Source organism: Ischnura elegans, chromosome 3 (genome assembly GCF_921293095.1).
Source record: "Ischnura elegans chromosome 3, ioIscEleg1.1, whole genome shotgun sequence".
In the NCBI taxonomy this organism is placed as follows: domain Eukaryota; kingdom Metazoa; phylum Arthropoda; class Insecta; order Odonata; family Coenagrionidae; genus Ischnura; species Ischnura elegans.
In genome coordinates, this window is record NC_060248.1 from 16,649,628 (window position 1) to 16,677,336 (window position 27,709).

General features: G+C 36.2%; 1 protein-coding gene across 2 annotated transcripts; it reads right to left on the reverse strand.

Moving 5' to 3' along the window:
- Positions 1 to 8,141: 8,141 nt before the first annotated feature.
- LOC124155488 (calcium uptake protein 3, mitochondrial) lies at positions 8,142 to 26,483 on the reverse strand. Of its 2 annotated transcripts, XM_046529331.1 has the most exons (11): positions 25,892 to 26,483; positions 25,598 to 25,733; positions 25,243 to 25,353; positions 25,118 to 25,165; positions 24,918 to 25,000; positions 19,592 to 19,666; positions 14,695 to 14,927; positions 14,061 to 14,189; positions 11,997 to 12,154; positions 11,703 to 11,860; positions 8,142 to 10,540 (listed from the first exon to the last, which is right to left on the reverse strand). In XM_046529331.1, the coding sequence occupies exons 1-11, from the start codon at positions 26,102 to 26,104 to the stop codon at positions 10,469 to 10,471; spliced, it is 1,416 nt and encodes a 471-aa protein (XP_046385287.1). In that variant the 5' UTR covers positions 26,105 to 26,483; the 3' UTR covers positions 8,142 to 10,468. The 2 variants fall into 2 exon arrangements, with proteins under 2 accessions (XP_046385287.1, XP_046385288.1); XM_046529332.1 differs by lacking the exon at positions 19,592 to 19,666 and having other exon boundaries at positions 25,892 to 26,475.
- Between the last annotated feature and the right edge of the window lie 1,226 nt (positions 26,484 to 27,709).

A 27,709-nucleotide genomic window follows, 5' to 3' on the forward strand; every position in this document is an offset into this window, starting at 1 on the left:
CCCATATCTATCCGTTCGGCAAAACATCTCTCTTAATTTATCGCTTCTATTGGACCTGGAAATATAGTGTGGCTCTAATATTGTGTTCTCTGTGTCGCTCTAATATTGTGTTCTCTGTGTCGCTCTTAAAGATATCCATTCTCAATTGTTCAAGCAATTTAAGCCTAGCGCGCAGCCTCCGAGTCGCCAGCGGCTCCCAACCTAATTCGCTTAACATCTGGGTAACACTGTCTGTACGCCCGTAGCAGTTTTTGACGAAACGCCCAGCCTTCCTTTGTATTTTATTCAGCTCGCGGATTAAGTCTTTCTGCACCGGATCCCATACGCTCGCTGCATATTCAAGGTGCGGTCGGGCGAGAGCGAAATAGCACCTTTCTTTAACTTTCTCATCCAAAAATCTTCCCACAATACGCTTGACGAATAAAATCGCTAGCTTGACGTATAGGTGTTTAGTAAAATATTCCACATAAACTAACCTTCATAGTATGTTACTAGAGATTGTAAACTGATAGGATGAAGCTGCATTCTGAGGAATGGAAAAATTATAATTAAAATAATTAATTATCATTGTTTATTCTTACCAGTGGCGCAGCGAGGGGGGGGTTTGGGGGATAAACCCCCCCAGAGCTCAGAGAAATTTTTAAGTTTAATCCATTTTACTGATTTGGATTCGTATTACTCATATAATGATGTTAGAATTTATCAAATATCCCTCAGAAAGCCGTAAAACTCGCCATTTTGAACCATTATTCTTCAATTTTTTTCTGGAGGAGGGCCCCCGCAACTCCTGATTACCCTGATAGGTATGCAATACACCCACACCCGTAAGTATTGCGCCTAACCCCCCCCCCCCCCTTAACCTTAATTCCTAGCTGCGCCCCTGATTCTTACGGGTGTTGGCCCAATGTACAGAAAAAGTGTTACATTAAAAAATGTGGGGTAGTGTAGGAAGACTTCTTCAATTTCCCACTGGATGGTACTTGTTGGAGACCAGAGGTTTGAGGACCAAGTCCACTATTGTATTCAGGGTAGAATGCACAACCTATTTTTATTCCTTTCTTATGCCATTGAGCACCATTAAGGTGGGCTCTCATTATTTCAATTAGATCGATCATATTTTCTGGTCGACAATTTTCTTCCACCAATCAAATCAAAAACAATCAGAGCCCACCTGAATTGTGCCCAGCAGTGGCGCAGCGAGGGGGGGTTATGGGGGATAAACCCCCCCCCCAGAGCTCAGAGAAATTTTAAGTTTAATCGGTTTTACTTAATTAGATTGATATTACTAATACAATAGAGTAAGGATGAATAAAATATTTCTGAGAAAGCTGTAAATCTCACCATTTTGAACCATTTATCTCTAAAATTCCGAAATTAATTTATCTCGCACCTACTGCTTATCCTGGTGGGTATACCATACCCCCACACACCCTGGTGTTAGTTGCACCTAAACCACCCCCAGCCTTAATTCCTAGCGGCGCCCAGTGGTGCATATATACATAGTAATGACTTGGAAAGTAAACTTGGATCCGCATTCTAACCTGAAGATGATGGTGGACTTAGCCCTCAAAACATAGTTACCCGATAAAATTACTACCCTGTGGGAAGCACTAGAAATCTTCCAGCAAACCATTTGATGGTAAAAAAAAAACTGAAAAAAGTCTTGTCATGTGTACCCCGACACACAAATGAACCAAGCATTCACCAATGATAAAAAAAATGGGATAGGGATCTCTCTCATTGTCGCCATTGCCGAAAATTATGGTTTCTCTGAGCCATCATTGTCTCTAAGCTATTACCCCTGATATGGTACGCAACAATGGATCATTTGATTTGCATTTTCCACTTCCACCATATTCAAAAACTATTTCCCATCAGAGCAACTGTCCCTTAGATCATTCTTTCACATAATTTGCTCGTCGCACCTCGGCCATTAATTGCAGCTATAGCCCACCTGAGGTACGTATTGTGCTGTAACCCCACTTTCACAACTCAAAATGGAGAGCCATCTAACTCGTACAAAATTGGGATGAGAAAACATCACCTTAGCAGTGGCAATGACTATGGGGAATGTGTTGATAAATTCTTCCTTGCTTTTTGTACTAACTTATCATACTTTTCTACCCTAATTTTGTACCAACTTCTTCCTTCCAATCAATCAATTCAGTCATTTAGGGGGTAGTCTGACATGGCAAGGGGGATAATAATTTTGAGGTCTCTCACGCCATCCCTCATAGCCACAACAACTGAATTAACCACTACACTGTGGAAAAGCCTCCAGCAAAAAGGGGAAACGTCCGTGTAAGTGATAAAAAAATATGTGGAATCTACCCAAATAAGAAATTATTTATAAGTTAGGTATCAAAGTCTGCAAAAGGCTCAATCTTTCTTCCTACCAAAATTTTCCTAAAAAAGTTTGAAGAACCATTTCATTACAAGTTAAAAATGTGGTGAAAACATTGCTTCTATCTCTTGAGACGGTCTCTTGCATGTCACAGTCTAAGCCCCCCACCATGCTGGTACATACTAATGGTCCAATTGGGAAGGCCCTAGAGTAAAATACTTAAATAGTATAGAATAAAAAAGTAACAGGATGAAGTGGGTCAGGAAAGGTTAGGATATTAAAAGAATAAATTTAGGAATGTTAGCCATGTACAGATATAATTGGATAGATTTTCAACTGAAAATTCTGGAATGCATATGCTTCATTAAATAATTTCTGTTTCCTTCTACTTCACAGGCAAACAGAAGAGAGTCCAGCGACGATGATCAGCAGGACTCTGCTTCACCAGATGATGAGGAAACACCATCGTCCGATGTAGACCTAACGCCAACATCCGTTGGGACTTATATTGCAGAATTGTTTGGAACGCTGGCTGGGCTGGCATGGGGACTGTACGCATCACTACCTTCCTTAGGCTGAATAGACTGAACAAAAATGCACTCACTTCTAATCCTACCTCAGAATGACAAGACCAAGTCTAACTGTGTTAGGAAGGTACAGAAAAACAGGCAGGGCTACAAGTCCTCATAGTGAATGACAGAACTTCAGTGACTGATAGAACTTCCTAGCATAGAAAACATTTGATCTAAACTTTTTTCATATAACCTTCGGTTATTCATATCCGTTGTATAAAAAAAGACTAAGTACAGTCAAATATATTGAAACTTTTTGGGTTGCAAAATTTAACATACTGCATCTCATATGCAATTTCAAATTACATAGGAACTAAACATTCACTCTAAGTTGAAGGCACAATCAAACAAACAAAACGTCCAAATGTAGATAACAGAGCAATGACCAAAACTAGGTAAATACTGCCGCATTAGTATCTGGAACTAAGGCAAACCTACTTCTAACATGACATCCCTCTTTTAGAACTAAGCAGAGGGAAAATGCCAAGAACAAATAAGTAGTGAATGTAAGTAAGGCACAACAGTTGAATTTGGTTTCATAATGCAAATTCTTCAATTATTTGTGATCAACTTAGTGGAACCTTGAGTTCATGGTCAAATATACAGAATAAACTTTGTACATTCCACACTTTTTATTGATACACCCCAACCGGTTTCAAAACACCCAGAGTCTTTATCAAAGAAAATACTTATTCACAAGTGCTGAAACGAGATATGGTTTACTAGTAAAAAGTGTTACATGGAATTTAAAATGTTTATCCTATTTATTTAACCAAAGAACATGGCACTCTACATATTTTTCTCGTTGGTGCACGATGAAGGGCTTTCCTTCTCATAGTAAGCGAACCCACTTTCCTGATGAAGTCCAGAAGAGAAAACATCATCTTTGATTCATGCAAAAATGACATTTTTCAAGAAAACATTCCCTCTTATGGAAAATTCACAGGAAAATATTTATTAACCTACAAGCTGAAGAGGAAGATGAGTTACAATGGTGCAATTCTAGATACAAGAAGTGAATTTAAATGAAAATGCCCATTAACCCTAAAAAGAAGCAAATAACTTGAATATTTAATTGTGAAAACTAAATTCAGTATCTGTATTCCCACAGTAAGTATTCAAATGCAGATTTCACTTGGAAAAAGGCTTAAAGGGGGAGAGTTTCTGACATTTTTCCAAAGGATAAACTACCATTTTACAGGGAAAAAATGTTATATTATTTTCATGTTAAAATAAAATGTACCTAAACCATATTCTTCATTATGTGTTATTTCACCAATAGGTCACAGGGCCTGGAATAAGGTCTGAGACTAAATCCATCCTTGTTTAAATGTTTAGAGTGAAGAATGATCCACAATGGCATTGATGATTTAACTCTATAACAAAATGACACATACTATGTATATCTTTGCCAATATTGGGAAATTTATCAATACCTCCACTGCAAAAACGCTCAACAATCGCCCACCGAATCAAATCTGCTCATTTAGTAGCCCAGCAATACAAATCCGCTCAGCTAGCAGAGTCCGGAGCATAAACGCTCATCTCCTATTCTCCAAGCTTGGAGGTGAGCTTTTATGCTCCGGACAGTGCCAGCTGAGTGGATTCGTATTGTTGGGCTACTAGACGAGCAGATTTGATTCAGTGGGCAATTGTTGAGAATTTTTGCAGTGTAGGTATCGGTATTGTTTCAACATGTTCTCTAGGGAGCTGAATGTGCTTTCCATGGTTCTAGCTATGGTAGAGCCTACTGGCAGGAAATACCTAGCCTCATCTTCTGGACACTGCCAAGAGATGTAGCTGCACTTGGCAGCCTTCTGTCACTGGGAATGGGCAGCTTGAGAGTGGGGTGATGCAGCCACTGTTAGGGCCCACTACTCCAGGAGCATACAATAGATTCATTCACACGGCGCCTTAAGCGCAAACATACATATAAATTCAGAGGTAAGGAAAGAAAAGGATAGGAACACATAATGGAAAAAGGACTAGGACAACGGTGCTGTGGCAGATGGAAAATAGCCTATATATAACTACTTCATTCATTCACACGACGCCTTAAGCGCAAGCATACAAATAAATTCACAGGTAAGGAAAGAAAGGGATAGGAACATGATTTTATTCAAAACAGATATAATCAGATTCAACAATAAATTTTCATGTATTGATTGATCAAAAACTATGATGAACATTTTTAACAAGCATAATAAACTCATCTGTGCATATTGACTAGCTTCATTTTGATGAGCTATAATTTTACTACCAATGTTAGAACGTCAAACATTATTGTTTTGCAGAATTACCAACCAATTTGAAAAAAATCACCTTAACAAATGCATCAATTTAACAGTTTCCATACAACAAGGTAACATTACTTTTGACATTGAGGCAAATAAACCATGGTAACTGTGCCACGGAACAGATGAAAGCATTTCACCTAGGAAATCCAAGGGTAGATGCCAGTAAAAAAAGAACCATATATGTACGTAAATGACAAAATAGTCATATAAATTTCAAACGTTAATTTTGAAGTTACACATGCTAGAGAGAAATGGTAAAAAAAACAAATACCGCAGTTATTTTCTTACCTCCCAGAAATTAAAAAGGTAGAATATAATACAGACTAACAATTTTAAGCATTCATGGATCAAGATAGCAAATAAGATTTAAAAAAATATAATAATCTATCTCAATAATCCTGATATTATGAATTCCAGTGTCAGGATAGGTAAAAGAAAACCATAAACTGAAAATCAGAGCAAGGACACCACAAATGTGGCAAGTTTTATATGTACAAAATTTGTAAAACTCACGCCCAACTACGGCACAACTAACACGGTTTTAAGCATATCAATCTGAAAGTTAATGCACCATAAAATCTACCATGGACAAACAGTTTAATTAGTATAAAGATTATATAAAACATGTTTTGGCATTAAAAAGTTTTTGTGCTATCATGAGTTAAAAAAGAAAATCATTTAGTGGTGAACAGCCAAAATAGCCATAACAACATCTGCAAATGTCATGTGAATTCCTTATGATCGATGTCGCATAAAGGTAAACATGAAGGATAAATTCTTTTTAAGATTTCACTTACATTACATGTTACATTATATGCATAAATCGCTAGCATACATCACAATATAGGTATACCATTAATACTCTTCATAGTGTAAATTATGACTAACTTGTCTGAAACACCTTACCATTCATAATGTGACACATACGATAAAAATAAAGAATTTCACTAACAAAAAAGTCTGTACACAATGATAGAATATATTTTGCATTTAAAGCTTGAAAGGCTTGAAATAATCACAATCTACTACAGATTTACTTGCAACTTTTTTACTTGATAGGAAAAAAATATCATGAAACACATGCAATTCAAGAATGATTACACTATTTTGCAAACAAAAAAAAACATCATTCCACCAACTTTTGGAACAAGAAATATGCATCGTTTGCCATGCATTTAGTTATGTGTATCAGAGAGGTAGAGCTGGACAGGGATCTATTTTTTAATATTAATGAAAACCATGATCATGCCATAGCAACAAATAAATATTCCACACGTCTAACCAAATATCATAACTAAGAGAGAGGTCCAACAAAAGTCTAACCGTTTAAGTTACAAAGCACAACTTCATATAGCATCTAATCCTGTGGTTAGTTAAGATAAATAGCCATCATTAAAATGCGAAACTAGCAAGCACTTTTCAGCACTGTAGTTCCCAAAAAATGGAAAAAGTAGCACCTTAAACTGAAAGCCAACACATAGAGCATTCCACAATAGCATGAAGTAAGTAATTGCAGTAACACAGGGAAAAGTAATAAGTACATAAGCTATTCATTTTTAGTTTTTACAAAAAATTAAATTCCACCAATCAATCTCCAGTTATCAACTACTATAACGATTAGTCAAGATACTATCATTAATAGGCATGCATATCGATAAAATTTTAATACTATGCACAAATCTGTGTGTAATCATCATCCCTGAAAAATTAGTAAGGTTTTAAAACATTACTATCCTCCACATTCCACAAATGAACTATTTTTTTCCAGCCAAAAATTAATTTTAGCTAAATATAATTAAAAAATAATACATATGAAGCATCAACAGGATATCACTGTGTCCAAGTCTTGAATACTTAGACTAAAGACTCTCCCCTTTTTGACATATAATTTAATCCAAAATCAACCAAAACTACTGGGCATAAATGTGCGACTCAAATGGCGTTCCATTCCCTATTGCAAGCATACTTCTTTCCTAGCACCTCAATGGCATTACCTAACCACATTCATCATCATTGATGACGAACGCTACAATAATGAGTTAATTAGGAAAATAACAGTGATATTTCTATCCTTTTCACAATTTTCTCTGCATGACAATCTCATCTCAATACCCTAACATACTCAGGTGTAGATCATAAAAGGATTTATAGTTATCTGAAAACTGACGACTGCATTGAAGAACACTCGATAATTTCACTGGCTTAGTTACATAGCCTGGATGTTTCAATAAACAATCAATTTTATTCCATGCAGAAAAAAATAATGCATGTAATTATAAGGTATTTTGAGATATTTATCCAAGTCTATCAATGAATATTTTTCAAAACTTTAATATGCACAGTCATGAGGAGTTTTGAATAAAAACAACTTGCATACATTAGTATGTAATAATGACTGTTTTCCTGAATAATTTTTGGCATTCGCTAACTTCTCAATGAAACCATGGCAAAAGCAATATTCTCATTACCCTGGTAGTACATACAGTGAGTCCTCGTTTAACGTCACCTACCGTTCCTGAAAAATGTGACGATAAACGAAATGACGTTAATCGAAGCATAATATCCCATAAGAAACAATGTAAAAAGTGAATATCGGCTCCTAGACCTCACAATTCCTACACGAAAAAAATATTAGCGTATCATATCTGGGGCATTTTTTACCATGGGAATGCCAAGCTATGGCATAAATACGAGTTCATGTCTTCATCGACAACAATAGCAGCACTGACGTAAATCCTTCTCCATTTTTATTTCACTTCCATTTTACAACAGGTTCATTATAAAGCCCAAATGCATACCATTAATGAAAGCATCCTGAATAAACTATGAACTACACAATCTTATATTATAGTGCCATGCAGCATTCCAGATACATATGCATTCATTTTAGGGTGAAAAGATCATTGCAAACCATTTTTCGAACACTCCTCAAAGACAAATTTATTTTAATCCCCTCTATACCATCAATTGTTATATTGGGTTCCCTTCTGACTCTCCCCTGACCATTTGAAATAATTAGTCTCTTGGGTATACTACTCATGCCCAATAGAAAAATACCAACTGATAAAGGAACCCATTCATTCTCCTATAAAACAATCTTTTTTACTTCTGCCCCCCTCCCTCTGAGGTAAAGTGAGGTATGCACGTTGCTCTGACAGTGCGGTGCACTATTTTTGAGGGTGTCAGGGTTAAGGGGGCAGGGTGCGATACCTCTCAACAAAATAGGGGTCCACCATGGACGATCCTCAAAATATAATCAAGCAATGTTTTGGACAAATTTAATAACTAGCATTTGAGAACCTTGATTAAGATTAACCACCTTTTCTAGATTTAAATTGCAATCGCAGTGGCACATAAAAATGAATTCGAGGATTAGGTTGATCGCTCCTAGAATAAAAAAATGCTCAAAGAAGCATTCTCAGAGCCATAAGGGACCAAATACGTTACCCAGGCAGTCCCTATAGTAACCATTCCACTGACTTAAATACATAATGACAGGCAATGGATGCTAAATAAATATAAATGAGATTCTAATAACACCAATTTTGACAGTTTCCAAACCAACTTCTGGGATAGGAAAAAGATGAACTCAACCCTTTCCAACCCTCAGATATAATGAAAGCTACCCTGCCCAATACATTCTTTTGATTCTATTAACTTTAAAAGACAATGACTATGAAGACTGAAAGGAAGATCAGTATATAATATTTCAAGCAACAACATGCAGCAAATATTTGTAGTATGAATAGAAATATGACTTCAATTAAATAAATTATGCTTCATTTGACTATCAACTTCATAATTCCATTAACTCTCACCAACACACTCCATGAAATAGAAAAGAAATTAATAAGCTTCATTTAGCCTGTCATGCAGATGATTAATTCAATAATTAACTTCAATTGTATTAGCATAAAATTAAATAAAGAATCACACTTTTAAGTAACTGATATAAGTGTCATGGAATTGATTATTATCAAAGAGAGCTGACATTTGATCACTCAAATCAGAAAAGTTAATTACACAACAAACCAATGCATTAAATGTGAAATATTTTTTGTAAATATTCTTCTCTCATTTACTCAAATAAAATGTTGGATTCGTGTTTTAAAGATCAAGCTCACATGTAGGTATGTTTAAACTAACAAAAAATATCAGGCTGGGTGGGCAGATGCAAAGAACTTTAACCATTTCTATAATGGAGAATAAATTCTAAATCCACTGAAATGAAAAGGAACAAGATCTTAAGCTGTCTCAGCAGTCATAGTCTAGACTCTAGAGTTGATTTTCCAACTGAATGATTAACTATGAGGATTTTTCCTAGTTGGCTGTGAGAACTGACAAACTTAACTTTAATATTGAAAAGAGACAAAAAATGATTTCAACTCAGGAGTGAAGATGTTTGAAAATAAACATTGAAAACATGTATGAAAGTCGACGAAAAAAATGCCAACATAGAGCTGCCATTGCACCAGCACTTAAGGCAAAGACAGCCCACAAAGAGACAAAATGGCAGCAAAGAAATTAAAATAAATTTTACCCCTAAAACAAGAACATACTTTATATATTTCATTAAGAGCTGAATTCCCCTTCTCTTCACAGGAAAAAAAAGCGTTATGCTCTTCATTAAGAAAACCATCATTCATTTAAACCAAGAGTTTCAATTAAAGCCAAAACTTCATTATGAACTACTCCGGTATAATATCCGACCAATTTTACAATAATTCTATTCATTGAAATAAATTCTCTTAAAAATATAGGGAGCTAACATATGTAACAATATTCTCGATATAACCATGAGATCATTAACAATATGAAAACTATTTATGAATATAAAGCATATATATAAACACACATGTAATCTGTGTAGCCACTTCTTGAGCTATGGACTACAGCACCAAATAAAGCGCACCTTTGGGTATTACCACAACAAAGTTGAAGCCACAGGTACAAATCTTAAAAATTTAACACCAAAATATGTGTCCTAAAGCCTGAGGCTCAAGAGTGGCTTATCTAAAAGTGACTCTTTCCTTAAAGCGTAAAAGAAAACAACTGTTGAGTGTTTAACACCACTGGTAAAAATTTTCATAAAACTAAATAATGGGCAAACTGTATGGATAATTTTACACAAAAATATTGCTAAACCATCACGAACAAACACAACAAGGCACAGCCTGAATTTCACCAACTAATAACAGACAACTAGAAAACGACTACATACATTCAATAACTGTGTATCCACCAAGATAGATACCTCACACAAATGATTTCATTTCCTGTTTCACACAGCTCTTAAATGCTTCCCAGCCTTCATTCTTTGCATAAGACTGAAAAAATAAAGCAATTAATAATGACAGACCATCCTAATAAAGAGCATGAGAGATTTCTTTCACCTCACAATCATGGATATATACTACATTTCCAGACTACTCAACACTACCTGAACGCCCAAATGCAGTGAAAAATTTTTGGGCAATCATAATTGTAACTATTTGAGCACAATGTAACACACAATTTCAAAAACTTCACCATGAAGATTTTAAATATTACAGATCTTAAGCATGCCATTCAACAGAAAATAAAAATATCATTTGAGAAAGTTTTCAGAGTTATTTCTACGCTTGAATTTGCAGATATATAGGCACATATCTAACAACAAAATCTAAGATAAAATTTGGAATCACATCAAAAATGGATGACATTTCTGCAAATTCACTATTTACTAGTATTAAATTGCCATGGGATCACACTGCATTTGGAAGAACATGAACACTTTTTCTAGGCATGACAAGTCATAGCAGGTCATGTATTTTTCTATGAGCAATATAAACATAAGGGTGGTGACCTCGAAGGTGGAGTGCTTGGCTTTCCAAATGGTTTTTGGTTCAATTCCAGGGTAAAGCCTTAAGAAAAACCCAAGTATTAATCCCTCAAAATTTAAGATGGCCCAGAGAACTAGCGCCACTACCCTGAATCTGTGAAATTTATGTGCCTGTGTCTAATTCCAAGGCAGGCTCTACCCCCACCAATCCTAACCAATTTTCAAGATAAATGATGGAGTACATGCAATCAATGACTGAGTAAATGCTATCAATGACAAATTAGGCGTGACCTAAGATGACAAAACTTATTAAGGAGGGTAAGGTAGCCCGGTAGGTACAGCATTGAGCTCCGGGTACTAATCATAGTCTCAGGTTCCAATCCTGAGTGAAGCATTTTTACACCCCAAAAGAAAAAATTCCTCCAAGTGTGAAGTGGCCTAGAGAAAGGAATTGGGACCCCTACCCTGAATAAGAGGCTTTCACACAGCTGTGTAATAAAAGTCACAGGTGAGTTCGGCCCTCACCCATTCAAACCACTCTCAAGGTTGAATTATTGAGTGAAGATAAACATGTCCAATCAGCTTTCATTATCATTTTTTAGAGTACACCAAGGTGAATTACGTATAGCACACAGAAAGAGTTGATAAATAATCTAAGCTAGACTTACTTTAAATCCTCTGTGAAGGCGATCTTTCATTATTGCAATGAATTCACGATGAGACAAGCGACCATCGCCATCCTCATCAAAAATCTGGAAAACTGTTCGTACGAGGTGCTTGGATAAATTCTTTCCTGTGCATATGCGCACTGCTCGCTCAAACTCTTCTGCTCAGGAAAAAAAAGAGAGCAAAGTGAATGAGTATTAACGAAATGGCAAAAATGCTCAGTGATATACTTGGATACCGCTGGCCAAAAAATACATAATATTGGTGAATGATTGTCATGAAAGAAAGTCACAAACCTTGTGAAATTGGGTTATCAGCAAGGGTGTACATTCTCATTGCAATGGAAAAGTCATCTAAATTGTTCAAGAACTGGCAAAACACTCTGAATTCTTCAAAGGAAATTCCACGCTCTTCTCGTATCCTGTCCAGCAGTCGTTCTAAATATCGATCATACCTTTGTAAAAGAAGACAATGCAAACAACATTCAAGGAAGAAAAACTTACTTAAAAGCATAAAATTTAGCTCATCATAATAACTCAGCCATTCACCGTAAAGAGTAATATTTGTGAAATGACTGAGCAAATAACCTAATTTGTAAACTAGCGTATTTGACGGCATATAAGACGCACCCTTATTTAAAAGGCCGCACACAAGGAAAAAAAGTTTCAATAGTCCGCGAGGCAGTGCAGTACCACAATAACTTAAAATGTGGTTTCTTTAAGTTCCACGTTTCATAAAAGCCAAATAAACAATCATTGAGTGCAATTACCAAAAATATTTTTATTAAGGAAAATTAACAAATGGCAAGCTATTTTGAACATGATATGTAAATTTCAATAATGAATAAATGAATTAATGTCAAGCAATTGAACGTAATACAAAATAAAGCAGAAACAATAAAAGAATAGAGAGTCTTTTCATTCTCACATTTTGTAAAAGCCATAGTAATAAAGCTGAAACAAGCAATGGTGGAGCGAGCGCTGGTAGTTTCGTTTACTTTTTGATGGGAACGGTGCGGTGTCGGAAGGAAACCATCCCAGTTCTCTCTTTTGAGCTACGTGTATATTAAAAAATTTAGTTAAACCTGATAAAATAATAATGGCAGATGTGGAAAAAGTTATGTTTGTCTTGACCTTTTTCCAGGTTAAAAATAGCATTCAGTATTGAAAGTTACCCTGTGTCCTTCCCGTATAAGACGCAGGTAACATTTTTGAGATCAAATTTTGGAAAAAAGTGCATCTTATATGCCATCAAATACGGTATTACAGTAAAACCTCTTTATGTAGTGAACCTCTTTACATCATAAACCTCCATACATCATACCACCCCTACAGTCCCGTCTGATTTACATGTAAATTTATAGGCACACCTCTTTGTAGTGAACCTCTTTATATCGTAAAACCTCCACTTATCATACCAAGGAGATACCCCCAAGACGACCTGACTGCCTCCGCAAATCATACCGAGACAACAAGAAACCATTAACGCAGCCATGATTATGCGCATGGAATGATACTTTCAACAATAAATGTTTCAGATGCCAGATGATGATACGCTGTATCGAAACCGGTCGCAAATATATTTTATTTTGTGAAACAGCTAAGTCTTTTCTTAGCCTTTGTGCATCATGAAGGAGTTTCACCATGTTACGCCAACCACCATCGCATTTAATAAATGTTTCACTCTTTTTTTTTCTTATACACCTTATTATGCTGTCATTTTCACGTCAATCATTAGCTGTGGCCATTTTGTTCAATATGAGACCATACCTAACAGTAAATAAGAAAAAAGGTATCCAACTATCCCAATCATTTAAAGTGACTGCTGAATTGAGAGAGATCACATCGTTTTCTCTAAAATCATGGTAAAAATCATGCGATATCGTCCGCTTTCTGTAATTATTAAATAATAAATATATGTTCACTGATGCATGCATGTGTATTTAAACACATAAATATAATGGTTTAAAAGACAATAGTGCCTTTCATTTCCGAAGGATATGAAAAAATTGTATCTATCACAAAAACCTCCCTATAGTGAACCTCCATACATCAAATTGCCCAAATTTTGGTCCCTTCCATTACGATGTAAAGAGGTTTTACTGTAGTTATTTTTGAAACCAATTTCAAAAGCATGTGAATTGACATAACAACTATAACATAACTATTAGTCCTCAACTCCAATACGCTGTGACTCTTCAGCATCTACATATTGCCACAGGTAATCAATTTTACCGAGCAAGAATCTGATAATATCAATGAAAAATAAACATTCATATGAAAGGAAAAGTTATTTCAGATGATCTACTAAACTGAAAAATGAAGTGAAAGTGATTTAAGGATTTCAGGCGAGAAACATACTCATCCATGTCGAGGTAAGTGTAGCGAAGAAGGATACGAGCAAAGTCCACCTCCGTTATTGTATCCTGGCCCTTGGAAAACTCATGGAACTCCAATTCCAGAACTTCAGTTTGAAGATTCTCCATAAACCTGTGAGGCAAACAGTCACAGCAACACAAACGTGATTAATTTCAAGATGCATTCACTAAATCACTTGCAACAACCAAGAAATTTTCACAAAATACTTCACAGACATGAAGAATAGTCCTACCAAAGTTAACACATTGCGTACCGCGGCATTTAAATTTCTAGGAATTCCAAGATTGGAAAATGTGCCTATTAGGGCGTAATGCCTTTGGTTTAAACATGGTTAAAAAGCTTGTTTAGAATATAACTTTATCCAATCAAACGTTATGATGCATCAATTCATTATGAATAACGAACAACCGAAAACGTACTTACGAATACGTATTGTACGTTTTAAAATTGTTTAGGTTGACACACCTAAATGACGAGAATCTTCGTCATCCGTCCGGAACGTTCGGGAAAAAAGTGACTAGAATTCTCGCCATTCATACGCAATGTGTTAAGTAAAGAAAAGATGGATGCTGTAATTGTATTGAAACCTCAAATTTTATAGGCCTTAAAATGATACCTGCGAAATCCTTCGAATCGCAGCTCCTCTTTGCCTTTTTTGCCAAAAAAGTGAACCAGCAAAGTGGTGTCAACTTGATGCCTTCGCTGCAGTCCCTGGTCATCGTCAACATATTCCTCAACAGGCTCCTCATTATTCTCCTTCTCTTCTGCTTCCTTCTGGGCCTCATCTTCTGTTTTAGCCTTTGGCAAACCTCTTTTGTCTCTCCATGCATGGCTGAATATTTTTTCCATCTAAACCAACATTAGAAATAATTAAAAATCCACTCTTTAAAATTCTAAAGTTGAATATCATGCAAAAAACCAAAGCCTAATTGCGGACGGGCCCATCTTTGACAAAATGCAAATTATTATTCAAACAGGCACATTTGCAGTAGGAAATTTGGTGATGAGCGCCAAGGGCGAATTACTACAAAGTGACTAATTCATTGAAAAATGAAAATATCAAGACATTACATTGAGGAGAAATAATAACAAATCCAATTAAACTTCAATTCATAAATAAATTTGAAAATATTTCAATGACAAATTATGCTGCTCATTTTGTTTCAATTCCAACATGTACTCAAGGGCAAAATTTAGTATCCATGATTGATTTCAAAACAAAATAATAAAGACATATTTCCAATCAATTACAATAACCTTTTATGCTTAAATTCAGGAGTGATATTATTGAGATGGAGACGTCATGTAAATGCCAAGCCACAAAGAAAAAAATACGTATCTTTACTTTCTCAGAGGTAGATACACGTATGGCATAAAAACAACACAAACTACATACTTCAAAAGGACTTCCTTTTGGTAAAAGTAAAAAATGCATTCATCACTAAGGTGAGCCGACGTGACAGTCCTAGTTAAAAATAAAGCAACCATGTCAATAAAATTTCCTTGGCCTTGCCATAAATACAAACAATAAAGAGCAATACTTTTCTACTACTCTCCTGCACAACATTATTAATACATCAAAGGTAAATAACATGGAGTTAAGTTAGCCACAGAGTTAACAACACACTTGGTGCCAAAAAATATAATCAAATCATGAAAAAATCAAAAAAACTATGACAATGCACCTTTAAGAAATGTCATCACATGTGAAATCACCAAAAATTATCACCTAAATTACACCCCCAACACCATTCACATTCAACAGTGAGTAAAAACTATACACTACTACAACACTGGCAACTTGATCGCGCAATCATGCTCAACAAATTCACAGACTGCCTGTTACAAAAATATTATATTCATACGCCAGACAAAAAAAAACAGCAAAATCTTATCAATATTTCATATTTGTAACACAGAAATATGAGGAATCAGCGAATCATTAAGTAGAAAATTTTAATTCCCGACATCCACGAATATTATGCAACCCAGAATATGAATTGTGGGTTGCCTACTGCCAAGGATATATTCAAATTCATGTACATATATATAAAGCACTAAGAGACTCATTTAACCTCAAGTCAACTGATGAAAATTCTCCATTGTGGAATAATAAGAATATACCAAGATGCAGGTAAACACCTGGATTCAAAATTTATGTGATGCTTTACAACACAGACCCAATTTGTACAGAGTGGGAAATGAATGCAGACAAAGAGAAGGTACATACTGCATTTGGTATTCAAGTATGTACCAAGATTGTATTAATTACACACCTTAATATTAATTCAAAATGATACTTATTTTCTACAGCAGTGATGCCAATCAATAAATATACATATATAAGTAGGTAAATGTAATTTATTAGCAGAATGCACAGTTTATATAGCCCACCACCATTTTATGCAGTATAGCTACAAATAAACACAATTTATAGAGCATACTATGAAGATTAAGGGTCACCATTAACTTCACACCATATCATTTGAAGTTTGAGGACCCACTAGATAAGGCAAGGGGTAAAGCTATTTGAAATTAGGCAATATACATTGCTTCCACAACATGGCCTCTTCTTAACAAATCCAGGCAGCATATAACTTGTTTCTCAAATATTATTTAGCATCTCTTGTCAAGCTTAACATAGGCTAGCAATACTGTTCTAATGCTTTGCGATAGTGTTACACATTTGAAATGGATAAAATGATCACCTGCTAAAAGAAATGTAGCATTAACATTAAGGAATACACTAAGCTAAATAAGGCCGATAAAATTGAGCTTCACACTTGGCCAACAAAGAGAATTATTAAAGAAACAATCAACATGTGTATATAGGCCCAAGCATGCAAAAACAATCCTTCACCAAAGTGCATACTGAAATTTTATTAGCTTAGCTATTTAAACCAAAGAGCTTCAGATAACGTTCACCAGTTATAATATACACACACAAATGGTGCAACTTTTTCCCACTTAATTGGATGAATGCTATGGTATCTTAAAAAATAAAAAAAGAGTAGGCGAAAGTTGAGAAAGGTGGTGGGTCTAACCTTTCTCCCACTCCCTCAGGCACACCACTGAAGCTAATGTACACTGAAGCATGAACCATGGTTAGTTAATGAAAGCAAGCCTGAAAATACAAGGAGAAGTTAATGAATTGAAAGCACAATTAGTGAACTGAATTGATGCTGAAATAAAAAGCAAGCATGGGATTTAATAATAAATAAACAATTTTAATATTATTTTTTATCTTTCATGGCCACAACTGATCTCTTCTGAATATATCTAACCAATTTTTAACATGCTGAGAGCATATATGTAATAGGTGTATTCAGTTACCTAGGGGATATGCTCCCCATACCGTTTTGAATTACCTTAGACACAACTACAGACAAGCATGTGCTGAAAGAATATGACATATTAGTGCTAACTGAGAGCAATAACTCCACAGAGGAACAATCATTGGCCTTGAATTCAACTTATTTGGTGAAATTTCAAGATGGTAACTACATATTGACAATTTAACCTACTTGGAAGAAATTTTTTTGCATTGATTATTCATTTCGAGTGATTCAAAAATATTTTGGATACAGCCTTTAGAATTTTTTTTTCTTAATGTGACCATTAACTTTCAAATCTCATTAAATATTTAGCTATGATATGAAATGAGTAATGATTACATCACAAAGTTGATTATCACTCATTGAATATGATTAGAAGCGGCATAAATTAACTAAAATTTATTTCCAGCAATTAAATTTTATATTTCATTTTCTGACAAACTTTCACTACTAATGACATTTTCTCTTGGAACCTTAATATGCATCTTAAACAATATTGTAAAGTTACCAATCATACAATTAATCCATCTAAAAGCAATCCTTAATAAATTTGGATCCAAAGCACTCACAAATGATAAACAATACATGAGGAACATACAATAAAAATAGTTGAAATTAGAGGGAGCCAAATCTCCAGAAAAAATTTGAACTCTCAAATTACAATTATAACCCACTTATGTCTTCCAAAGAGTCTCCCAAAGATTTCTAAATTAACTGATTTGGTTAGTCATCATGTAAATATCTAAATGCTGTTATGTTCATACTCAAACCAATATTCAACAAAAATCACCAAATATTAATCAGTATTATTGTTATTACAGATAGTCTACAATTTGAGAGAGGTTTCACGGAAGATAAGACAATTAACACATCACCCCCTACTTATCCCCAATCCCAATATCCGAGGTACTTACATCTTTAGTGAGGCAGATGACTTATCACCATGAAGTTGAAACATAAATCAAAATACGCACCAGGGATTCCACAATGTAGTAATTTAAAGCTACCCAAGTTCACACATTTAGAAAGGGTATAATTTGTTTTTCAGGGTCCAATTCAATCCTAGACTTAAACATTTTTGGCTGGCATGGGGTGAAAATTACTGACCACAGGAGTAAATGTCACGTTATTTTAATGATGTGTAAAATATGCTGAGCTGATAGATATTTATCAACAAATGCCAGTAGCTCAAATTAGATGAAGCTCAATAAGCAATGTACATGTTCTATAAAACTTCAGCTCACATTAGAAAAAAAGTACAGGCATTATCACCTTATTCTGATTTTTACAAAGTATACCATAGCAGATATTCTTAATTTCCGCCGCCATAAGATGTCTAGCTAAAATTTTTCACAACATGACAGTAAATTTAACATCCAGAATTACTTCAGGTAGAACCTGAAGTGACCTAGAGCTGAAATTCATGTTAACTATGTAAACATGTTTGCTCATTAACTTTGAAACATGAATTGTAAGCATTGGAATATATGAAGAATATCAAGTAAGCAACTATCCTAAAAGAGAATATTGTAATGGCAAGTTAATGGAATAGAGGGTTCCAGTAAAAAGGATTTAAATATATTGTTACTGTTGCAGTTTGTCAGGTTATATAATTTGGTTTAAATGGATGTTTTTGAGGGAAGGTGAGCTTCATTTATTTGTCTTTTACTGTTTGGCCGTGTGTGTGTGGTTGACCGAGTGTGAAAGGACTTCTGCCTTATGCATTTTATCCCCCCCCCCAAATTCCCCACCTCCCGATTTTGGGGTTTTCCCATCGCGTAACTTCACGTATGTGCCGACCCTGAAGAGAGAAGAGTCTACTCCTTCCCCCCCCCCCCCCCCCCCCCCCCGCCAAGCTTGTGATGGTGCACGGTGGCCTATGACCCCCTGATTCTCCACCCCTTCCCCCCAAATAGATTGAAAAAAGTCAATGCCTTCCATGTGATACCTCATCTGCTGTCGCAGGACAAAGTCCATTAATAAAATTATTCAAGAGTGCAAAACAAGACAAGGTACGAAACACGACACATTTAACGTTACCACTAAATTTTGGCACACGCAGAAAAAAAATCATACGGTTACACATGAAAACATGTTAGCTGCAAGTGACACAAAATAAAAGAGTTGATTAGTCGTTGAACAGGATGACCAACATTTAAGCTGCAGGCAACCACTCACTGTTCTCTTCTTCATTGTTCCCTCATTCAATTCAGGCCTTATGTTGCCCAATTTCCCAGCCATCAGCCTGCGAATCTAATCAAAAAGGAATTCTTTTAACCTCAATGCTATGGTAAACTATACTAAAAAATTGGGCCATTCAGTCATGGCAACATCAGCTGACTGAGAAAAAAGTTCCCCTACTGTTATTCCTGAATCACACGATCACTTTTTCCATACCTCAGTGTGATCCCTTAGCTCCAGCGATGGGTTTTCAAGGACCAAAACACTGATCGATTGACCCATCATTTCCTGAATCATACGGTCATTTACTGTTTTACATCCATATCATCCCCACCGTCCCTTTTTCCATCTCTGATTCCATCACTTTCCCTATTCACAAATGTCATTCAATTAAAACCCAAGGGTGGCATTTCAATTGCCGTTAGCAGCCATTCATTGATTGGCTGAAAGACGGTTCCAGTGATGAAAAAAGGGCCGTATCCAGTGATTGAAAAAGGGATGGGGTTTCCATCCCTGGGGATATCGCATCAAATGATTGCGTGAAACGATCATTTTTCCACCATCGTACGAGCAATCGCAGGTGCTGTCACCAGAAGATAAAGAAAAAATGATCTTGTGCTAGGTAAAACTGTAGCTAAAGATAAGTTTAAAGGCAGTTTAAGGGCAAGTTAAAATCTATGAAATTATCGTACATGCATGGAGGTGTCTACAGTGGGTTTGCTGTGATCTCCAAGGGGTGTAAAAGTAACCTCGAAAACTAAGAAATAGGCAAAAGGAGTAACTTCCTAAATAAAAATTCACCCATGGCTAGCATCCCAAAGGACTTAGCCACCAAAGCTATAGAATGGTCATTTAACACTAGAACCGCTGAACTTTCCAACCCCACCAAAACCGCGGCATGGGACTTTTTTGTCCCATTGACAAAATATGTTGATCCTGTCATGTTTAATAATAATTGACAGTTTTTTTGTGGTTTGTGTGAACAAAACACGAGTTTAGGTAAAGTTTAAAACGTTTTATGAAGTAAAACTAGGAATACAGTAAACTTATTTTTACGTGTTTATTGCAAGCTCAGACCTGCAGATGCGCCGGGCAGAGGTGACGCGGCCGGCACTGCGTGAGTAGGCAGCCGGCGCAGTGTACAGATTATTCCCTTCTGTGCTTTTAACCGGCAGAATAACGGTATCTGTGCATCAATCCCCTTCTTAATAAACTGTTATTAGACTAAATACAAAATAAGTGTACAAAAAAACTGAAATTGTATGTTTTCCCCATATGGGACAAAAAAGTCCCATCCCGCGGTTCTAGGTAAATCGTCATTTTTCTCGCGAACCAAACTTTGTACAATATTTTCAATACGACCATTCGAAAGAGCATAAAAAATGAGTAAAAGTCAGTAAATTTCAAAGGGATCAAACCACCAGTACATGAATGGCAAACATTTGCAAAGGGCAATGGGACAAAAAAGTCCCGTCCGCTGTTCTAGTGATAAAGGGAGGGGATACTTCAACCAAGAAAATTGTTATATGCACTATGGTGTCCCAGCCAGCACAGTAAATATTCTGAAATATAAGTGAGTGACTACAAAAATTGTTAGAATTGTATACAAGCATTAATAATTTTATCATTAAATATTTATTAATACACCAACACCAAGTACATAAAATGGATTTCCCTTTAATATAGCCTCGGGTGTCTTTTCAAGGATAGATTAGATACTACATTCCAAGCTATGGAAAGAATCAAATATTGAAAATTGACAGTTTAGCCTAGAATGATTACAATGGTAATGACAAAAATTATTGACCAGCATATTTGACAGGGAATGCAAAGCTATAAGAACAGTGATCTCACCAGAAAATATCATTTCTTAATCTCTTCTGCATCAAAATCTGAGAGTTACAAAGACAACCTGCAAATCAGCCATTACATATTATCTGAAAGAGATGTTTCATGAGTGGACTTACAACTGAATGAGGTTGAAAAGTTAAAGAGCAAATTTCCACAAAAAATGACATTATCAGCATTGTATTACAATTTAGATTATGATGATTCACACATCATCTTGATCTGAACTTAATATTGAAACATCATAGCCTAACCTACATTGTAATATATTCCATCACAGTTTTGCTTGTGCATTTTCCACAACCTCATTTCGCCTCTGAAGACATGAAGAATATAATCCAATGTAGCCTCTCTTCCTTTCTCTCAGGAGAAAAAAAAATGGGTAAAGGCTGGTCTACAATGGGACATAAGCAGATAAATGCTGTAAACCATAAGACATATGCTGTAAGAAATTGCTAGCCTCCAATGTGAGATGTAAGCTTAAGAAGAAATTTAAAATAAAGGAGCAAATGCAAAAAACTAAGTCCTGATACCATGTCTCACAATCGAGATGCATCTTTTGCATGAAACAGAAGTTCCTCGTATACTCTTTCCGGCATGTATTCTTCCACACTCTAATTTTCCATTCTACATACCCGTATTCCTAAATATTCAATGCTTTTAACCACATAGAGCAACTTGATACAAGTATCCTAGGTTTTATGTGCTCAGAATGTTTTCTTTTATTCTTAGGTGCTAGTTCACATCAAACAATTAAATTAATAAATAAAATATGAAATACTTTGCTCAGTGTAAGAGTAAATAAAATAGTCACTAAAGTGATTGATTATTTATGTTGTGTCTTTCCCGTATTTCTTAACCAATTGGCTGTGATGAACTGAATTACCTACCACCCATTTCCTGTCTGGCGAGAAATTGCACTCACAGCAGTTGTACATACTTACAACATGCTCTAATTGGCTACACATAAAGCATAAGGATAAACACTGACCACATTTCTTACAGCTTACGTCCATTTAGAATAGCATTTTGCCTTCCTTACCGTTCACATCTCATTGTAGACCAAACTTAACACATTGCATACCAGGGTATTAAAATGTAAAGGAGCAACATGCCTGGGTAGAGGTGTTGAGATTGACAATTTGGGTGAACTGCTTTTGGTTTAAAGCTAAATGTTAAAAGGCTAAAATATAAATTTTCTGAATCGAACATTACGACACATCTATTCATAATAAGTTACGAACAACAACTGAAAATGTACCACCAAATATCTAGAGTATGCTTTAAAATTGTTTAAGTTGGCACGCTTATGCCTTGTTTCCACTACGAAGGGTCTACAGCGGTTAGGGGATGATGGGTAACCTGACCAGCGTTCCAACGGGAAGTTTGTCCGAATACCCTGCCGGGAACAGAAGTTTGGGGGAGGTAAATAGTTGAGTAACGAAATAGCGTGTGATGAAAATGTAGGTTCAAGTAGCTAGATTATTGCCTTTGATCAACATTTATTTAATGCTGTGGGGAAATTGGATCCGCCTCCGGAACAAATGGAAGAAGAAATGCGACGGAGGAGGAACCTGAGGGCCTATATTATAAATAGGTTAAGAAGAAAACCCCGGCATTACATAAGAAGAAGTTGACGGTTTGTTAGCAGTCAGGGCATGGAAGAAGGAGGGGGTCAGGGGTTTTGGGATGGAGATGTTCCCAAATGACCCGATGCATTAAAAAAACATATCGTATCCAGCGGGATGCATTTCAAATGCTGTGCAATGGAATAAGGACTAGCATCGCTAAAATAAGTACGCGCACGCGAGAAGCTATTCTCGTCTCTTAAGGATAGCGATTGCACTGTACTACCTCAAGTTTGGGTCAGATCTGCGATGTCAACATAGGCCGATTTTATACCCGAGCAGCCAAGTCTGCCCACACCTGTTTGTGGCCTTTAAATGTACCCCGAAACCTCCGTTGCATATTTTCCTCTTCATAAATCGGGAGCAAGATCTCCGTCTCGTCGTCAAAAAAATTCTTTCTCTCAGGATTGGCCATCCCCGCTCTTATTTAAAAAAATATGTACTCGCAACGTTTTTCCTGCCTTCAATAATTGCCTGATCTCGTGGTTGTTAGACGAAATACGTTCGTCAATTGCTCACTAGATCCGGAAACTAGCGTTCCCACTACGATTTCTAACCCGCGTTACCTGCTAACCCGCGTCAGCCAACCCGGGTTACAATTCTGACCGGGGTTGGCGCTAACTGCCGTTTCCACAACGATATGTAACCCGGGTCAGCGCTAACCCGCGTAAGAAGGGCGTAGTGGAAACAAGGCATTAAATGATGAGAATCTTCGTCATCCATCTGGAACACTCAGGAAAAAATTACAAGAATTCTTGCCAACCATATGCAACATATTAAAAGATCTCCATTACTACGAGCCCAACTCTCATGGCTGACAAAGGTAATGCCTTGACTACTTAGAAACAGATTCATTGCAACTTAAAATTACTCCAGCAAATTTTTCAAATGGTACAACAACTTTAAACATAAAATTCATCATTTTCACTATAAACTTTAAGCCAAACGCCAATAAAATCTGTATCAGGAACCAATAGTCACTTACTAACCTCCATGCCTTCATTCTGACTGATCTAACTTCTTCCACTAACAAGCTGCCTCATATGATTAACAGATACAATGGCTTGAATGAAATTCAAAGATCAAGAAAATGTCACTAAAAACTGCACCACAAATTTCATACCTCCCCTCACATTACACTTGAAAAGAGAATATAAATAAAGTAGCTATTTGCAAAAATTTATTAAACAAAATTTTCCTGAAGTACCTATTCGTAAAAAGATGTTTTTCTAAAAAATTGCTTTTCAATGGAATGTTCACCACATAGTTTTAATTGCCTGATAATTTAAATACACGCATATAATATGAAGAGATTTTTTTCACAAGAAATCCATATTAAACTAAGTTTGTTAATGCAGTAAAAGGGAATGGCCTATTTCCATGACAACATTCTCCGATAATCACAAAAAAAGTTAACAAAACTAATTCACCACTACATTACGGGGCATTTTTAATTGATATTAATGTAGTCACAGAATTTCAAATTTATCAGAAGAGTCAAATATTTTTCAATATGTGCGCATAACTCTTTAAGAAGATAAATACATGAGTATCTGTTCTATTAATCTTTATTGATCATCTTTGTGGAGTAAAAGATAAGACCTGTTTAAAATGGACACAACCTTAAAGTAAACAATGTAATAGTTGGCTTGATTAATAGACCTATCTTGTTGACCAAGATAATATTTTATAGCGATCAGATTTTTGTGTACGTATAAGAATGAGGGAGAGTGTTTACCATGAGTGAAATAATCACTCCTTAGTCTCCACATCAAATGAATGATCAAGAACAACTACAGTTCCAAAATGGAAAAGTGGCTAAGCTAGAATTAAGAGGAAGAGCTCACCACCAAGAATTCATTCTTGTCCACCCTCTCGTTACCATCGGTGTCGAACATATTGAAAGCTATGCGAAAGCCAGTTTGTGGTTCTGAAAGAGCAAAATAAAAGGAAACATAAAATCTGATGCAAATTATAAAACTTCTAGGCTTTAAAATTTAATCTCAAACCATAAAATTGCATAAAATTCTACCGTACTGGAACTTACTGGTCAGGATGGACAGCAAAAATAGGTACTCAGTGTATGAAATAATTCCTAGAAGTAAAATTTAAAAAAATCAATTCCTCCATTTTTTGCAGCATTTTATGTTTCTATTAGATGCTTCATCTTACCTCTATCTCGAAGATTACGAAACATTTCAGTAGAACCTTCTTTGAGGGAGGGAGTCGAATTCTTCATAGATTCTAATTCTTTGGCTGTGAGCTTTCGACGTTTGAGGCGAGCTGCGGAATAATCAACAAAAACATGCATGTTAATGCTGCCTGTCAGGCAATTCGTCAGTTCAAGATATTTGATTTCAGAAGTCCTTCACATTTATGGTTTTTTGATAGGTAAAACTATCTCCACTTAAGACCGAAAACAAACTGTCAATCAAGAGTAGCTCAGTAAATTAATGCTGATGGCTGTTACAGCCTACATTCCATGAGCGACATATTTTAGACAAGGTCGAATGTGAAAAATACATACCCCTCGGCTCAGCCTCAACCACTGATTCCAGAAAGTCCTGAGGGGTCATGTACACTTGATTGTCAAACTCAACTGAGGCAAATTTGATGAAACGCCTCTCTCGTGACGTGAGTTTCACAGGTCTTGATGCCTCATCCTAATTTAGATCAAAAGTTAACATGTATTTAAGACCAAAATATTACGTCCAAATTAAACAACATCACCATTTCACTTCGAACCTAAATAGATTCTATCCCCGCCTAATATCGTACACGCTATTTTTATTTTGCATCAAGATACAGGACAAAATATTACCTTTTTCAGTTTCAAAGCATACACAGTAGAATTCCTGTTCCATCTGTACCCGTACCACAGAACAGCTGAGCCACCAAAAATACACGTGCATATCACAGCATTATACTTCAATTTGCCAAAATTTCTATAAGTACTTTGTGATCGGCAATTCGAAAGCCCTGGTAGTAACACATCCTTGGTTTTCCTGGCCAAAAGTCTACCGACGACAGCCATATCACGACCTGTCGTACACCGTCGACCGCTTTTAAGAATTAACTTTTTCGATGCGAAATGCGCAGCAACCACAACAAGGAGAAATAAACCGCTTGAATTTAAGCGGAGTTGGTGACAGCAACAGATGTTTGATTTTAATGATCCGACTTGCCCAGAGTTAAATTGCAAAAAAACTTTATTTTTGAAATTCTATGACTAGCTTTGAGTCTTTCTATTTGGAGATGTAGTCTATTTATGCCGTGCTTGAAATTATTTTTGAGTAAAATTTACAGGCTAGATTTCGATTAAACATGCGAAATTAAGTATTTGAAATATATTATTTTTATTTGCCCCAAGTCCCTTGCTATACCTAACGTTTGAAGCTATGAATCACCCCGAAGCTTAGCTAAAATTTAGGCCACAATTTAGGCAGAAGAATGGTGACGCGAAGCTGTCGACCTTGAGCAATCTGCCTCTCATTCGACGAAGTTAGAAGCGTTAGAAGGGTGGCTCGCATTTTTTGGGGCGGCAACATCGCTGACAAAATTTACTCTCAAGGCTATTCTACGAAGAATATGGCTGGAAAATGCCATCGTAGAATTTACGCGAAACGAAGACGATATGGTGAGGAAATATTTTTGTATCGGTGATACGAAATTACAAAAATATGGATAAGATTACAAATAATCAATATCTGAATATTGAATCGGTTAAAAAAATACAATGGACAATAGCGCTGAAATTATGGATGGTGAAATCGCTCGCCGAGAGTAGGATGAGGAAAGATCCCCAAGGCCCGTGCCCCAGGCACAGTTTAAACAAGAATGTGCACCAGTGATGTTTAAGCGAACGGAGGTCCCGCGAGGCACCGCCTATTGGTTGGACATAGGCCGCGGAGGGAAGACCAAATTTGACGCATAAATTTAATTTAGCACTATTTTTTTCCAAATTTTCTGTAACAATACAGATACATATATTTGCGTCCCACTTAGCCATGCTATGTTGAACATACAACTTGAAGGCATGGAATAGGTCGCCGACCCTTAAAATGAACTCAGGTACGCTTCTAAATTTTGTCTATGATTTTATTGGAGCGCGAAAAAGGGATCGTCACTTGTATATATACTACCAAGGGCAACAAGTACTACTGGGGTACATTTAGAGCGTGCACTAATAGGAGTTGCACCACACCCCAAAATTTCTGGTAGGGTGTGTGCACCTTCATCAGGGGCGGATTCCGCAGCGCCTTGGTGGTACTCCCAGCGATAATGCGCCTATGATGCCCATTGCCCATGCGCTTGGGTAAGCGGATTATGGATAGCCATCAATAATGTTTAAATATTATTAATTAATAAGGTGAAATAATAGCTTCAGTAAGAGGGCCACCTTTAATATTACCATCTCTGCAATAGGGTAGTTTCCTTCATCAAAGAAAACGAAATGCAATGATTGCGATTCCTTACCCACCATTAGTGTATTCATAATATACAAATTATTTGGCTTTAGAAATCCTACTTTAGACGAATGGCCACGGTCAATTTTAACCTCATTTGAAAAAGGCCAGATTGGCGCCCATGCGATTCCACTCCAAGTGATGTCACAGCATGTCACAGGAACCTAGTTTCT